General features: G+C 42.3%; 1 protein-coding gene across 2 annotated transcripts in view; it reads left to right on the top strand.

The window, feature by feature from the left end:
* Window positions 1-14888: 14888 nt before the first annotated feature.
* Wwc2 (WW and C2 domain containing 2) overlaps window positions 14889-17811 on the top strand; it is a 221514-nt gene continuing 218591 nt past the window's right edge. The window contains exon 1 of one of the 2 annotated variants that reach the window (XM_063234691.1): window positions 14889-15291. In XM_063234691.1, coding sequence (XP_063090761.1) covers window positions 15161-15291 — 131 coding nt within the window. In that variant the 5' untranslated portion in view covers window positions 14889-15160. Of the gene's footprint in view, window positions 15292-15326; window positions 15742-17811 lie in introns of those variants that run through there. The other variant, XM_063234692.1, reaches the window with a different exon arrangement.

Here is a 17811-nt window from a genome sequence, read left to right as displayed (position 1 = left end):
CTGTGGTGTGACTGAAAATACAGGCACCACACTCAGCCCTTAGCTCAGATCCAACCTTTGTCTCTTAACAGCTCGGTGACCTTGGCTAAAAGGGTTCAGTCACAGGGCCTCAGGTGCTTCACTTCTCTGGAGTCATAGCTGAGCATGGTGGGGCATACCTGTAACCCCAGCTACCCAGAAGGACGAGGCAGAATTCCAAGTAGGAGTCAGGTTGAACCATATAGCAAGACCTCGTCTCAAAATTAAAAATAGCTGGGCATGGTGGCATATACCTCTACTCTTATCACTCAGGAGGCTGAGGCAGGAAGATGGAGGTGAGTTCAAGGCCAGCCTGGGCTACATAGTGAGCTCAAGGACAGCCTATAGGTTACAGTGAGACCCTGTCTCACAAAATAAAGTAAAGTAAAATAAAATAATAAAGGGCTAGGACTCTAGTTCAGTGCAAACGCTCTAAGTTTTACCTCTAGCACTGAAAAAAAATCTTAAAAACACATACTCTGTAGTATTGATGGGAGGATTAGATTAATTTATACAAGTAAAGCACTTTGAGTAGCGTCTGCCTTATGGTAAACAATCAATAATTAACTTTTTAAACAAGTCTATACCAGAAGTTTCCTTTGGCCAAAACATCAATAGCTAGCAGGCACCTGATGACTAAATTTTAAAAGTGTTTGTAACTAGGATGCAAAAATCAATATGCTACATAAAAAAATGACTTCAGTGTGAGAAATCTTCATCAGTTTAATATTTATTCTCTATGAATCAATGCATTCCTGTGTGGAAAATCCTTTCACTGTAATGTCTCCAAATTATACACCATTCCTTTAAGTGCATATGATCTATTTTCAATCTCTTTTATCATTATTATTGTCTCCCGTTGGATGTACTCTGTTTTCACTGGGAAACTTCAATTTTTTTATCTGTTACCTGAAGTCTGATCTTCCTCGGGTCTGAGGTTTTATTTTATTATGTAGCATTCCATCATTTTAATATCCCCACTGAGAAAGCAGCACAGGAGTATTGGTATGCAGTCTTGGCATTCTAGAAATGTTTTAAATCTTTGTAGTGACACTTTCTTTAAAAATGTATAAACATTTGAAATATTTAGCCTTGACAAATATACAAAAGATATGGTCCAAATCCATCAATCCTATCTATCCCCTTTGGACATAACAGCTACTCTGTGGGAAGCCGGCACTATTTCCTTTAAAGTTCATGGCTATTGGACCCAAAGTAAATGAGGTTTGTGTAGTTAGGTAAAATCAAAATATTATAAAACTGCAGAGTGCATTCAGGGTTAATCAGGGCAATATTTATAAAACTCACTCAATTGAAGAAATAATGTAGGATTTAATGAAAAAAAGCTCAAGATTGTTGTTAAACATGCAGGTTCCTGTTCCCTCCCCCTGGAAAGTGTCATGTAATAAATCCAAGCCTATAGTGTGGAATTTAGCAAGGGCTCCAGGGGTTGCTCATCACTGAGTCAATTTGGAAAAGTTGATGTAATCTAAGATCCTGATTTTATAGAAGAAAACCTAGGATGATGACTGAGCCATCATTAAACATGTACCTTCAGAGGGTGAGGTATAAACACAATGGGAATATGCATTACTGCACTTTGCAGGTGAGACTGTAAACTCTTTTTTATTTAAAAAAGAAAGCAAAACAGAAAAAAGAGTAGAAATGATACAGAATTTCAAAAAACAACATTAAGAAATCATCACTAGTTGATATATTACATATTACTATCTTAGAAGTAGTTATTCAAGTTAAAAAAGCATAAAAATGAACAGACAATCAAACAATATGACAGCACAAACTATTCTGTTTGATGAACTAACAAAAACTTAGAGTAAGGTTATCTATCTTGCACACTTAAACATATATTCAGTTATATGTGTGTACCTACAGGTTGTTCTTTCCTTTCAAGCACTTTCTTTCCCTTTCATTATTACAATATTTATTATAAATTTTGGATTTATTATTATCATTATTTTTACACTAGAGAGACAGTACAATATTACAAATGTGAGTCTAATTTATTTCACTTAGGATACTCTCAAATTGCCTCCATTTACCTATAAAAGCCCAAAGATCATCCTTTTTTATGGCTGAGTAATATGGAATTGTAAACTGACATAAACTTTGAGGCAAACAGTTGCATACATGTCACAATAGTAAATGTGCTTATCTAGTGATTCCAGAAGAAAAGAGTATTTCTTAAGTGGTTATTCAGGCTGCTTGTGTCAGAAACAACTGGGATTGTAGAAGATGGAAATTTCTACGCCCTATTTCAGACCAACTGCATCAGAAGCTCTGTGAGTAGGACCTAGCAACGTGTATTTTTAAAAGCTCACCAAGAAATTCTTATGTTCATTGAGATGAAATGGGCTGAAGAGGAGATGGGCTTGGAAACTCAAAGACAATCTGGGCAATTTAGTGAGCTCCTGACTCAAAATAAAAAAACAAAAAGGGCTGGGGTTTGTAGTTTAGTGCATTCAGCTGAAAGAGAGAAAGGAGGGAAGGGGAGAAAGACATAGAAAGCGAGAAAGAGAGAGAGAGAGAGAGAGAGAGAGAGAGAGAGAGAGAGAGAGAGAGAGAGAGAAATTGCCCCATGCCCTAGCAAGTAGGAAAAAGTAAAGCCTTAAAGGGCAGAAATGGCAGCCACCCAGAGGGGCAGCCTAGGGGAGCCTGCTGGGCACCAAAGGGCATAGGAAAAGTGTCTGCATGGATGGGGAGTGAGAGGAACAAGCGGGTGACCACCTTGGCGTGCACAGATGGCTCAGTGAAGGGTGTCAAGGCCCAGGGCATCATACCTGTGAGGGCGGGGGCACCCGGGTTGGGGTGTTGGAGCTTGAGTGGGGTGAGGGGAGTGCCTTGTGGATGTGCAACTGAAACTAGCAGTGACAGCTCCTGGAGGGGAAGAAGGGTGGTGCCTGAGGGAGCAGAGGGGTAACTCTGGGAGGAGAAGTGCTGTTGGGAAGCCAGGCACACTCGGGTGGTGAGTGATACATTAATATTTTAAAGTTACTGAGAGTCAGGTTTCTTACGGTGAGAGGAGAGACTATCAAATACAGAAAGGAAACAAAACTGCAAAGAGGCCTGAGGTGCTGGATCTGAATAATTGGTGAGAACTCTGGTTTGGGATAGATAAACAGACTTACAGGCAAATGAGTCTATGCAACGTCTGCCAGGAGGGGAGAAACCTCAGGCGCAGTGAGTGCCCCTGGTCGCCCAGGTCTTAGTTTCTAAATGCTTTTTGCTGCTGAAAGGAACCGGAGTCCTGAGAAGTGGCGGATTCCAGGCAGGGGAAAAGGAGATTTGTGAGGAGCCTGGGACCCCTTCTGGTGCTGGAAGAAGACAAGGAAATATGCAAAGAATGATGGGGAGGTGGCAAAGGACCCAAGAGCCAGCTTTGAGGAGCTCCCACTGGTCAGAGATAATTTGAGCGTTGTTTTAAAAAAAACAAAACACAAAGAAAAAACCAAAGTGTGATTGTCAGGAGCTGAGGGAAGGAAGTCACCTTTGACTGGATACAGCATTTCAGTTGGGGACAATAGAAAGAGTCTAGAGATGGATTCATTGTTCACAACAATGTGAATGTGCCTAATCTACTGTCCACTCAAAAAGAGCAAACAGATACATTTTATGTTTTGCATGCTGTATCACAATAAAAACAATGATAATAGATTACAACGCACCGAGTTTTTTAACCTATAAATCAGCTGGACATGGTGGCACACACCTGCAATCCCAGCACTCTATCAGGCTAAGGCAGAGGATAGAAAATTCGAGGCCAACATGGACAGCTTAGCAACCGGTGATACCTTGTTTCAAAATAATAAATTAAAAAAAATATATATATATAATAATAAAAGTCCATGAGTAATCCTGCTATGGATTGAATTGTATCGCCATCTCCAAATGTGTTTGTTGAAGGCCTAACCTCCAGTGTTACTACATTTGATGTAAGGAAGTAATTAAGGTTAATAATGTCATAAAGTGAGGTGCTGCCTGATAAGATTAGTGTCCCTAACAGAAGAGACACCAGAGAGCTCCTTCTCTCTGCCATGTAAAGACACAGGGAGAAGACTACCATCTACATAGAGTTCAGGCAGAGCTCTTCACCAGGGACCAAACTTTCTGCCACCTTGATCTTAGACTTCTTTGTGGTCAGAATTGTAAGAAAGTAACTTTCCATTGTTTAGGACCCCTAGGGCATTTCAGCCCACGGTAGTGGCGGCAAACCTATGGTGAACTACTGCAGCAGATGATCTGTTATCACTGAAAGCTCTAAAAGGTTTGCCGTCACTAGTCTATGGTATTTTGTTGGAGCAGCCCAAACAAGTCCCCAGGGGTTGAAAGAAGAAGAATAACTAGAAAGGGAACATTTTTAAAAGTTTCAAATAAGTGAAAATTCTGGCCCATTAATATAGGAGGAAGTCTTGGAGCCATTAATGTAGTAATAAAGCCTAGATAGCCAATGGATACTAAACCCACCATAGGAAAGATTTGATGAGGAAAGGGTCGTTCATGCAGTCTCAAAAGGTTACCTAGCAGATAGCTACTAATTACCAAGAAGATACCTTTAAAATAGCATCAGGCCCGGTGTGGTGGCACACAACTGTAATTCCAGTACTTGGGAGGCTGAGGCAGGAGGATCACTGTGAGTTAGAGGCCATCCTGAGGTATATAGTGAATTCAAGGCCAGTCTGAAACACTCAGTGAGACCCTATCTTTTTTTTTTTTTTTTTTTTTTGTACCTAGGATTGAACTCAAAACCTCATACTTGCCAGGCAGGCACTTATGCCACTGAACTAAATCCCCACCAGAGACCCTGTGTTTAAAAAAACGTAAAAGTATCAGATATACTTCTCAGGTAACATTTTGAGTAGTCAAATTTAGCATCACCAAAACTTATATCATGTGTCTCCTTGTGTGAATTGAGAGGTATACAAACTCACCATGAAGTTTTATTGATAATTTTCCCCAGCAATTTTGTTTTCTTAATTGACATGTAATAATTGTGCACATTTTGGGGTGTAATGTGGTACTTTGATACTTACATATTATGCAGAGATGAAATCAGGATAATTTGCTTATCTATCACCTGAAACATTCACCATCTTTTTGTGATGAGGCAAAATCCCCTCTTCTATTTTGAAATATACATCACATTATTGACAGCTGTAATAACCCTACTATGAAACAGAACATACAAATGTATTCCTCCTATTAGTTGTAACTTTGTACTGAATGACTAACTCTCACACCCATCATCCCTATCCTCTCTAGCCTCCCTCTTCTCTCTTTCTCTCTCCCTCTCTCTCTGAGACAGGGTCTCACTATGCAGTCCAGGCTGAGTTTGAACTCATGGCCATCCTCCTGCCTCAGCCTCCCCAGTGCTGGGAATATAGGCATGTGCCATGACACAGGCAGCCCTCCCCAGGCTCTCAGAGTCTCTATTTCTTTAAGAACAACATACTCTCTTCCTTCCTTCTTCTCCCTTCTCCTTCCCCTTCTAGCCTTTCTTCCTCTTCCCTGAAATGTGGGGCAGGGAATTTAGGGCCTCCTGCATGCTGGGCAAGTTCTCTGTGACAGAGTCACCTCCCCAGCTTGAAAAAGCTTTTTAAGAACACGCAGAGGAGTAGGCTTGTGTGGTGTTTGTTTTTCTGTGCCTGACTTATTTCACTTAATGTAATGTCCCCAGTTCCAGCCACGCTGTCATAAATGACAAGATTTCATACTTTTTCACAACTAAATGGCATTCCATTGTGCATTTGTATCACATTTACATTACTCTTTCATCCACTGAGGAATACTTAGGTGGATTCTGTATTTGGCCATTGTGAATAATGCAGCAATAAACAGGAGAGTGCAGATGTCACTCTGACATAGTGATTTCCTTCTTTTTGATATTCCCAGTAGAGGGATTTCTGGATCATACGGTGATTCCATTTTTAAGTTTTGAGGAAAGGCCCTATGGTTTTCCACAATGTCTGTATGAATTCACATTCCCACCAATAGTGTAAGAGTTCTCTTTTCCTATAACTTCACCAGCACTTGTTATCTTTTGTCTTTTTGTTCACCACCCCTTCATAATTACTTTGGCTATTCATGGTCTTTTGTGGATTCATATAAAATGTGGCAGTATTTTTTCTACTTCTGCTGTGAATGCTATTGCCATTTTTAAATAACTATTTCATTGGATCTACTGATCATTTTGGGTAATCTGGATATTTTAACAGCATTAAATTTTCTAATACATAAACATGAGGTGTCTTTCTAGACAAAATTTTAATCTGCATCTAATTATGAGGAAATAATGTAAAACCAAAGTATGAGGTACTTTAAAAGACTGATGGTCTAGACTATGTCACTGTCAAGACAGATTAAGAAAAAATAGGAGAATGTTCAAGATGAGAGGAGGGGCTGGGGATTTAGCTCAGTGGCATAAGCACCTGCCTTGCAAGCAGGAGGTCGTGAGTTCGATCCCCGGTATTAGAAAAAAGAAAAAAAAATTCTATGCTTTGTGGGGTGGCACATACCTGTAATACCAGTGCTCAGGGTCAGCCTGGACTATGTCATTCAAAGCCAACTTGAACTACATAGTGAGACCCTATATTTAAAAAAAAAAAAAAATGGGGCTGGGGATTTAGCTCAGCGGCATAAGCGCCTGCCTTGCAAGCAGACAGTCGTGAGTTCGATCCCCGGTACCAATAAAAAAGAAAAATACAAAAAAAAAAAAAAAAAAAAAAAGATGAGAGGAGACTAAAGATATGAAAAAGAAGTGCAATGTGATATTTTCAACCAATTCTCATTTTATGCAAACAGGCAAATAGTTTAAAGGGTATCTTGAGACATTGGGGAAGTTGGACTGCATGGGTCATATGGTAGATAATATTATACAGGTCTTGGGCTTAAGAATAATGTTATGGGAGAATGTCATTTTTAGTGTTGAAGTATTTAGGAGTCAAATTGTCATCAAAAAATCCATAGACAAATAAAAGCAACATGGTTTCTGAATGTGGTGGTGCATTCTTCTGGTCACTTGGGAGGGTGAAGCAGGTGGATCATTTGAACCTAAGAGTTTGAGACCAACTTGAGTAACATAGTGAGACACCTGTTACTCACTCCTCCCTCCAAAAAGTTCAAAAAAAGGACTAGGGGTTCAGCTCAGGGGTGTAGGGTGCGGGCCTAGTATGCCCAAAGCCCTGGAAACCAAAAGAAAAATTGCAGTGTGGAAAAATATTTGTATCTCCTGGTAAATACATAATATAGTTACTCTTCATTATCCTTTCAGCTTTTCTGGAGTTTTCATATGTTTTTAAATAACATGTTTGGAGTAACTTTTTGCATGTGGTTCAAAAGTAAATAATTCAGATTTCTTATTTTCAAAATATCAGAACACTACTACTATACTGGTAAAAGACATAAAAACAGTGTGATTTAGAGCGGTACCCAATGGAACAGGACCTTCTTCTTATTTCCCATCTAATCTCCAGGAGCCTGTTCATAATAAAGGCTCAAAAATGTTGTACATATGAATGCAGAATTTGTTTCATTTTGGAATTAGATGGCTTAGGTAACACCTACAAGAGGTGATCTGCGTGTTTTATATAGGAATAGGCAAGCTGACTGAAGGACATCACCCAAAAAATGGTAAGCACAGCGCAGCTCAGGGAGCCAGGACCCTCCTCATGCAACGCACTGTCCCTGCCACTACCCCATGATGCCAGTGGAGCAGTATATAGGTCATTCTAAATTGCGATTGTGTAGTAACTAACTAGAGCATTTGTGTGTAGGAGTATTGTTGTGCAGAATTTGCTATGTTTTAAATTCTGGTTGTCAAGAACAATTTGAAGGATATAGCTTTGTTTACAGAATTCTTATAATTGGATCATGCTTATAATATCCCCAGATTTGTAAGTAATTAAACAAGAAAATTCTTGAAGTATTTTTGAAAGGAAAACCTTTAATGTGGTATTTGTGTTAAATACGGAATGTGCTAATTATAAGTAAATTTTTCGGGGCAGGGGATTTAGCTCAGCAGCATAAGCGCCTGCCTTGCAAGCAGGCAGTCGTGAGTTCAATCCCCTGTACGGATAAAAAGGAAAAAGACAAAAAAAAAAAAAGTAAATTTTTCATCTGTACATTAAAGCATGTTTCCCAGATATGGAGACGGGTGCTGGACAGTCTCCACACTTCAAGATAATATTGTAATATTTGTAAGGGATTTGTAATAGCAATCAGGGAGACAGATCTTTTGCAAATGGAAAAGGAATGTAGAGGTGGAGGGAGAAAAGAGGGAGGGGAAGGAAAGGGAAGTAAAAGTACTAAGATGTGTCATGTACATGTGCCAAGTCCCCACGATGCATGCAATCACCTTGTACTGCAAATATGTACTAAGTAAAAGCAAACACAAAATAGTATGGTGTGTGAGTGTGTGTAACAGAGAGAGAGAGACAGACAGAGGCAGAGAGAGACACACAAACACAGAGACAGGGGAGGGAGGAGAGGGGGAGGCAAAGACAGAGAGGAAAAAGCACACACACTCAGGCATGCACACACAGAAGCAGAGAAATAATTTAAATATTGGATTTTATAGCATATTTCCTTTTTTCTTCTTTTTTTATTTTTACCTCTTATATATATACTCCTACCCAATATGATTTGGTTTTACTTGTTTCTGTGAACTTCTTTACATGAATTAAATCATACTATACAAGTACTTCTACATTATTTTTACCTGCCATTATAGTTTGGCTTGATTTGGTTATTTCTCCACTTCCAACATTATGTTTAAAAATTTTAATCCAAGGTGTTTTATGTAGCTGTACTTTTATCATTATTATGTTGAATTCCACTGTTTAAATATACTACAGTTTTATTAACCATATCACATTTCTTTGAATATTTGCATGCTTCAGGTTTTGGGTACCGCAAATAGCACTTCCATAAGCAATCTTGTGTCTGCATCTGATACATGTAGTATGTTTCTGTAGGGATATATCTAGAGTAGGATTGTTAGACCACAGGATGGAGATAGCCTCAGTTTTCCTAGATCAGATCAAATTGTTCATATCAATTTATATACCTACCAACTGCTGATAAGAATTCTCATTTACTTTCTCTTCTCTGCCTCGTGCTGGATTGAATCCAAGGCCTGGCCCGTGCTAGGCAACTGTTGTACTCCTGAGCTCTGTCTTCAGTCTTTTTATTTTGTTATTTTGTGACTGTGTCTCACGAGTTGGAACTTGTGATCTTCCTGCTTCTGCCTTCCCAGTGCCATCACTTCTTACTTATAGCTAAATTTCTTAAATATAACTCCACAGCATTGAATCAATATGAGGAAACCAAAAACTGAGGGTGAGAGAGAATGAAATGGGAAGGTAGGGATAATCTAATAAATAATAAATAAAAATGAAAATTTTGTGAAAAATTCACTCAAGGGGGGGCATAAAATTATTTTAACGATAGGGATAGAGGAATACAATCTTATTTTTATGAGAACTTTTTTTTCCTTATGGTACTGTGGGTTGAAACCAAGGTCTTCATACTAAGCAACTTTATAAGCCTTTACATTGTTTTAAATTTTGAGTCAGGGTCTTTCTAAGTCACCAAGTTGGCCAGGCTGGGCTTAAATTTGTGATCCTCCTGCCTCAGCTTCTCATCTCCCAGAGTGCTGTGCTCACAGGTGAGGGCTATCACTCCTGCTCAGAAACATTTTTTCTTTTTATGGACTACAAAGTTGGAAGAGAGAAAAAGGTACAAATTAAAGACGGTAAAAGGAAAATATAACCTCGTATTTTTCATTATATCGTAAACAGTGTAGAGGAGCCCTCACTAATAATCTATCCCACAGATTATACAAAAGCACCCTCTGAAAGCAAAAGTAGCATCTGAGTTTCTTTTCCTTTCACTAATAAAGTTCTATTCCTTGTTGCAGGGATGGAACCCAGTGTCTCTTGCACACTAGGAAAGCACTCTGTCACTGAGCCACAGCCCCAGCTCAGGGCAGATTTTAAATGCTCACTGTCTTCTTAGTAACTAAGGAATTTGCCCAGTGTGGCTCTCCTGTCTCAGTGAACAAGGTAAAATTGAATTTATTTGATCTTGCTTATTATTGAATTGGAATGATTGTTTTTGCTTACGGTGTTAGTATAATAATTAACTGGAGGAGAAATGGGTTATGGTAATCTAGGATTCTGGTTTGGCCTAGCACTGGAAATTCTTAAAGATCACCTGCCTCTCTTCTTAATGACTGTGGAGACAATAAAATTTAGGCATTGTCAGCTAAGGTAACCTATTTATAATGATTAGAGATAGTGTTTACTTTAACCAGTTCACTTGCAGAAGAGTAAAAAAACACAACTCTGATTTGATTTAGAAAAAAAGAATGTTCTCTTTATTTGGAATTTCCAGCTTATATAATCCTTTGAGAAAACAAGGACTATTACAAATTGAAAACCAGTTCATCTTGTCCTGCACAGAGTTGATTCACCTGCATAACAATAAAGGCTAAAACAATAATTCATTCAAAGATGGTTTCCACACTAACAAGCATTTCTTACACACATCACTGAAAATGCAGACCACAAAGAAATAAACAAAGTCATATCACATTACTGAAGAGTTAGAGGCCAAAAGTTGGACCACAGATGGGTTACTTAATTCTGTTCTCCCACTTACATTGACATTTCCTTCCTCAGAGGCAGTCCAGGAACCTCAGCTCTCTCTGAACTTTAGTTGGTGACACCACCTGTGTTTGGAGCCCTGACCTTTCACTTGAGTTTTAGTCTTGATCTTTAATATTTTTTTGCTGTGTGTTTCTATTTTCTAAAATCAAACCCTAAATCAGATTCCCCTTTGGACTTCCTCATCCCCCCCCTCCCCAGTTTTTGGCATCTCTCTCAATAGTCTAAAATCTTGGATCCATCCCAGATTCCTCCTTCTAGACTATTTACCTCTCCCGTCTTAATCTAATCAGTCTCAAATTCTTGCCAGATCATTCCTTTTCATCCTTCATTGCCTTATTTCTAATCCCAGCCCTTATCTGTTTCATACCTGTACTTTCATCACAGCCTCCTTAGCTCTATGGCTCCAGCCAGTCTTGGACTCCTTCATGCCAGATTCCTCTTTGAACTTTGCACATTCATTTCTTTGCACAAGCATGCCAGCCATGCTTGCCCATTTTGGTAGCACATCTGCTCACCTCTACCCTATTTTTTTTCCTTTACTGATCACTTACCTTATATATATGTCTGACAGCCCTTATCCTCCAAAAAAATTTCTTCTATGTGTCATTCCTTTGACACAAAGTAAGTGTATAGGAGATTGCCATTCTTTACATTTTTGGTTGGTCCTACCTCCTGAATTGGATTGTAACTTCATAGAAGTTAGCCAGCAAGTGTCGTTTTGGATCTTGCTTTTTTCACTTAATGTAACCTGGACATCTTTCCTTATAAGCACATATGTGTTTACTTGGTGCTTTAAAGATGCTTGCTGAATATGTATAATTTATAATTTAATCAGTCTCTTACTGATGGCCACTGGTGATTTTTCCAGTTTGGTTCTTTTCTTTTCTTTCTTTCTTTTTTTTTTTTTTTTTTGTCTTTTTCATTTTTATTGGTACCAGGGATCGAACTCACGACTACTTGCTTGCAAGGCAGGCGCTTATGCCGCTGAGCTAAATCCCCAGCCCCTGGTTTGGTTATTTTCAAACACGCTGCAAATGAACACCGTGTAATATCTTCTGGAACTTTAATATCTACTAAAATCATTGCATTCACATTGCTGGGTTAAAGGTTATAAACACACTTTAAATTTGTGTATAACAGGACAATCTTTTGAACTAGTTTTTATTGTCTACTCTTGTTTTTTATATTACTAATTTTCCTGCACGAGTATTGGGACATTGATGGTAGCATCTTGATTCCTATAACAGTTAGCACTGGAGAAAATGTAAAGCCAGGAGAAAGGAAAATTTGAGGGCCAGTGATTAGACTCTTCAGTGTCCAATACCTGGTAATCTAGTGTATAAAGTAGCAGATTGCATCATCTTTCTTGACAAGGATCACTAGGAGCCCAAATCAAATCTAAATCCATCCATCTCCCTAATAGGAGATGATTTTCACATTTATGTTGTTTTCTCAGATATGAATATAAATGAGTTTCATTGTCTAAACTACTAAGGATTCTGTGAAGGGATGCTCCTGCGTAGATTATGTGAAATCAGAACAACAGAACTCAAATTTGATCAAAACAAGAAAAAAGCTGTAGAGCACACTCTTTTTTCTGTCATTTTAACTGCTTTTGTATGACCAAATATTTCTAGTGTCAATCAGTGAGAGAGACCCAAGAGAAACGCTTTGGAGGTTTGTCTGTTTAGTGCTTCTTTTTGAAGTTTGAGGATTTATGGAACAATACATGCCATTGAAGACTGTGATCTATCATAGATTTCTCATCATTTGGGTAGTAGTATTTAGCTGAAAGTTTACCAAATTTGAAATTATACTGAGAACTATTATGTGATAATTCATCTCAGTGAAACAAGTTAAATTATGACAACAGCAAAATGTGTCACTTTGATGTTGTTTAAATAGGGTGTTGACATTTTAGCACAATAAATGTTTTCAAATTGTTTGAGGGAGAAAAGAAAAGCTAGGAAGCACTGTTTAAGAATAGTTGGGTCTGACTGATGCTACTAGTAAATTTTGGCCTTGCAGGTGGACCAATTTTGGGCAGTCCAAAACAAAGCACATGTACTCAAGTAGTGTGAGTGAGATTAATTGTAAACAGGCTCAGTCTTTTTCACAACATTCAAAAGTTGAACCTTAGGACTACCCAGCTGGCTGTCTTTTTCCCCTGAGGACCTTGTTGGACCATTTCCCTTTCCCCCATCAATGGAGGGAGTAGGGAAGAGAAAACTGATTAGGAGAAGACCTGGCTAGCCAAAAAGCCTAACTTCCACAGGCTAGTGGAATGGAGGAAGACCTAGAAAAATAGCCAAAGTTAGGAAATTCGTCCCTAGCCTCTCTCATCCTCATTTCCCGCTGATTCTGTTGCTCCTTCCCAGGCGTTCCAAGTTCTCCAAGGTTTCTGGCAGTTTAAAGTTTTTCCTTTTCATCTAGAGGGCTTCGGGTGCAGATACAAGTTTTTTCATCTATTAGGACCCTCACCCGAGGAGAATCCAGTCTTCTCTGTGAAGCTTGTTTCTCCGCCTGAGCCTACACCCTTATGTTGAGCAGCAGCCTGCTACACCTTAAGAGACTGACTGCAAATGTCCTGGACCACTGTTAGAGGATTCTGTCCCTATCTCACCCCTCACCACGGGGCAGGTTCTACACGAATCGGCGTGGAGCGGTTAAAGCCTTCGAATTTCTGGGAACACAGGCAGAAAAGGTTTCTCCAAACCCTTGGAAAACCTTGGCCAGGCGTAGCACAAGGTAGGAAGTCATTTCGCATTAGCAAGCAGGATTAAGAGAATTCACACCGAGAGGTCAATAATTGGGCTTGGGGGGACTGTCTGCCATGGATATTAGTGTTCTAAAAGAATCTAAAAGCTTAGGAACCTGAAATATGAACAGGGCACAGTGCTGCAGACCAGGCTGAGAGGAGTCTGGGGGCTGGGAAGCTTCGTCCTCCTCTGAGCCGCTGGGCACACTGAGTTTGTCCAGTGTCCAGGCCCCTCCTGTTCGCTGCTCCCAGCATTGTCCTATCCGGAGTTCGACGTCCGGCCTTTCCTCAGTGCAGACCCACACATAGTAGCTGCAGAATTAATTAATCCTCCTGAGAGATCTGCGTTCCATCCTGGATGGGCCAAAGCAAATCTGGGCCCTGGCTTCCCCTCCTTGGGTTCCCTCAAGCGTGGTCGCCTACACCTCCTTGGCCTCGTTCAGGATTGGGGTGGGGAACTTCCAGGGCGGAGGGCTGGACGGAAAGGACTGGGTGCTGGTCCTAGACCTAGCAGGGGAAGCCGACAGAAGAGCCCCTGTCGCCGCAGGGACCCCATGGAAGGCGCATTCCGACGGGGTTGAGGAGGTGCGGGTGCTTCTGCGCTCCGGGCCTGCGGCTGGCTGGCAGCGGCGACCAGGTCATTTCTCGGGTCAGGCCGCAGTTCTCCGCTGGCCACCGGGGCGTGCGTGTCGCGGGCTCTCGGAGCGCGGGACCCGCCTTCGCCTTCCGCCGCGAGGCCTGAGGTCTTCCTGAGGTCATCGAGGGCCCGGCGCCCCGCAGAGGCCCCGAGGCGCAGCTTTCGGAGCTGCTCTCCGCGCCCCGCCGCCCTCGCCCTGGCTCTCCCCGCCCCCCGAGTTCCGAAAGGCCCAGGGTGCTGCGTGGGGGAGCTTTTGTGCCCCGGCCGTTTGCCTGGACTCCTTCCCAGGACAGCTTCCCCCACCCCTTTCCTCTCCAAAGTCTTGCGGTTTCCCTAGAAGATGGAAAGGGATTGAAAAGGTTGCGGAGGCTTCTCTTTTGCAAACTTTCTCATACCGAAACTCTAAAAACCCTAGGAGTTTGGCTGTTGAGAGAAGTTTGGAATAAAGGGGAGGGAGCGAGCCAAGCATTCCTCGGCTCTCCTCCCTCCCACCTGGTCCCCAGGGCCTCCGTCCCGCCCCCGGCTCGGCCCCGCCCCCGGCTCGGCCGGGGGTCGAAGCTCCGGCAGGGAGTCCCGGGCTCTGCAGGGTTAAACCCAGGAATGCAGCGGCGAGGAATGTGCATGCAGATGAGCCGAGCGCCAGGGCGGGGCCATGCTAATAGCATGCAAATGAGGAGGCCAGGGCCGCCGGGGCCGCTGCTCCGCGGAGCTTCACGGATCCGAGCCCAGACGGCGTCTGCTCGGGCAGCCTGGGCGCCGCGACCCTCGGCCGCCACAGCGGGACGAGGCGGAGGAGGAGGAGGAAGAGGCGGAGGCAGAGGCAGAGGCGGCGGCGAGGAGGAGGGGGGTTCGCTCGCCTGCTTCGACGCAGACATGGTGGACTGACTCCCGGCGGGGCCGAGAGCAGGGTTTCCTGAGGCGCCCCCCGCGCGTGGCCCCGCCGCGCCCCGCAGCTTCTCGCCGGCGTCCGCGTCGGGGGCGGCGGCCGGGCCGGGCAGTCGCGTTCCCGCTGCGTCCCGCGCCCGGTGCCTATGGAGGCGCCGCTCGCCAGCGAGGCCGCCGACCATGCCTAGGAGGGCCGGGAGCGGGCAGCTGCCGCTACCCCGGGGCTGGGAGGAGGCCAGAGACTACGACGGCAAGGTCTTCTACATTGACCACAACACCAGGAGGACCAGCTGGATCGACCCCCGGGACAGGTGGGCGGCGGGCCGCGGGCGGGCGTGGGACCCGCCTCGGAAGTGCGGCGGCGGCTGTTGTCCCGGAGACCTGGCCGGGCGGCGGCAGGGGCGTGGGGCGTCGCCTGCCCCGGTGTCTGGCGCGGTCCGGAGAGGGCGCGGAACCGCCCGTTTAGGCCCGGCTGCGTCTGCCGTCCAGGCGCCCGGAGGGCTCTGTGGGGCCGCCCCATCCAGGCCCCTTTGCCCACTGCCTTCCTGACGCCCCTCGGGACCTTGCGGACCCGCCCAGCCGTGAGGGAAGGGCGGGATTGGTGCCGCGCGCCGGCACGCCGTCTGCAGGGGACCGGAGGGGCCACTTTAGCTGTGTCCCCAGCTCCTCTCCGATTAACGGGAGCCAAATTGAGGCTGCGGGGGACCCTCGACCTCTAAGAGCCAGGGATGGGCTGGGCCCCCTCAGGACCTAAGTGCAAGGTGAGGAACTAACTGTCCAAGCCACTTGTGGCATCTCTGGGCATCCTTGGTTCTCCAATCTTGACTGCAACTTTTTGATTATATACCTCTCTCCCGCCCCCCCCCCCGCGCCAGGCTAGGCGTCAGAAAATGGAGAGGCGGGGATCCCATTCCTGTCTGGGCCCCGTACTGGATATAAGTTGGCCATGCCCCTCATATTTTAAAAACTTGTATTTAAAGTTTTACTTCCTAATGTTAGTCCTCAGCTGAAAACTTGAAATGACTCTCATATATTAAACAGGCAGATTCTACTTTGAAGTAAGAAGTGGTATAGTGAACCTTGGAAGTAAACTTGGGATGTGAGGGTAGTGTTACTTGAAGTTGGCCTGATTTCTTTATTTCTCAATACACATGTTTTATTCCTGCCCAGCGATGAAGAGGAGAAGCAACAATCATCATCTGAGAAGTTAAGGATCTGGAGTTTAGTTCAGTGTTCACAAATGGTGTTTCTCTCTCCTATTTTTCTTTTTACTCTTAAAAGGAACATTCCTTAGAATTATAAGAATAATAGAAGGTAATTGTAATTATAAATTTAAACAATCTATCATTCATTAGGGATCACTCCATCATACGGAATTTTATCACTTCTGAAAATTCTTTTCCGCATTTATGGAATGTGGCCTTAGAGGTTTATGGCTTTCACTATTAAACTTTTCCCATTTTCCCAATTTGAAGCTGAAATAGCTTTATACTTTATGCTCTCGGTTACTTTTGTCATAAGCATATTGTTTTTGGAAGGTATTAAAAAGCAATTATGAGAGGTATAAAAGACATTATAAATTTATGGAACAATCCTTGTTAAATTATCCATGAAGGTATCGGTTTATGTTTCCCTCTGAAATGAGAAAAGGCACCTGTGCCCAGGTCGTATCTTGCCACAAGCTTGGCTGCCTGTTGTTGGCTTGATGAAAGTTATGACAAGTATCACACCTTCACAGAATTAGTTGTCATAAACTTCACACTCCAAGCTAGCTATATGACTTGTGCTATTGCACTTTGATACCACTTAACAGATAATAAATGTCAGTGCTCATGGTGTACACTCAGCAGTGGCTTTTAAGACACCTGTATAAATATTTGACTTTTACAGTTGTCTTTCTGCTTTCTGCTTTCTGCTTTTCAGAGAATTGGAGTTTCAGGTTATTGAAATTGTAATAAATTCTTGAAATATTATGGATTTTAGCTTCTCTTCTACTTCATCCTACAAATTTTATTATCTCGTTTGTGTTTACTAAAAAGGATTACAAGACGGTAGTAGTTGGATAAGGTGAGAAGCAAGTGAAGTAAAATTATATGACTCTGCTTATTCATGTCACTTCTTAGACAAGTCAAACATACTTTTTATTTTGAACTCCTTATGGACTTACAATTATTATGATCTTTGTTTTAGGAAACTGGGTAACCAATTCACTTGATAGGGACAAACACTTCATAAACATGGCTTGTTTATCACTCATTTTTCCTGGAGGTTGTTAGCTTACTAAGTATTTGGAGATACAAATGTGTATGATTATTAATACTTCTGGATTTTAATATGGAAATTTTAAAAGATAATCAGTGAGATCAGTTGCCATGATATACTCAATTTAATTTGATTATATTTTCTTTTATGGCAATTAATTGACAATAAGTCTTCCTAAAGAGGGTAAGAGCAGATTGAAGAGGATATTTGGAGTAACTATTAATTTGTCAGTTTTGTTACACACTTAGCAAACATGGAAAGAGAGATGTTATACAGCCCAGCCCAGTTGGAGTGTGTGGTTTGTTCTTTAGGATCAAATTACAGATCCTGAAAGGAAAATGCCTTGCTATACTGTGAATCTGTAGTACTTTTGAACTTTTTTTTTTTTTGTCTTTTTCGTTTTTATCGGTACCAGGGATCAAACTCACGACTGCCTGCTTGCAAGGCAGGCGCTTATGCCGCTGAGCTAAATCTCCAGCCCCAGTACTTTTGAACTTTTAAAGGCATTTAATTGAAGTGATCACAATGATTTACCCAGACCTTTTTGTTATTTTGTTCTGTTAAGAAAA

Source organism: Cavia porcellus, unplaced genomic scaffold, assembly GCF_034190915.1.
Source record: "Cavia porcellus strain 051 isolate PalLab524CR breed Dunkin Hartley unplaced genomic scaffold, mCavPor4.1 scaffold_24, whole genome shotgun sequence".
Lineage (NCBI taxonomy): Eukaryota > Metazoa > Chordata > Mammalia > Rodentia > Caviidae > Cavia > Cavia porcellus.
Note: the sequence above shows the minus strand (reverse complement) of the source record. Positions and strands in the feature narration are given on the sequence as shown.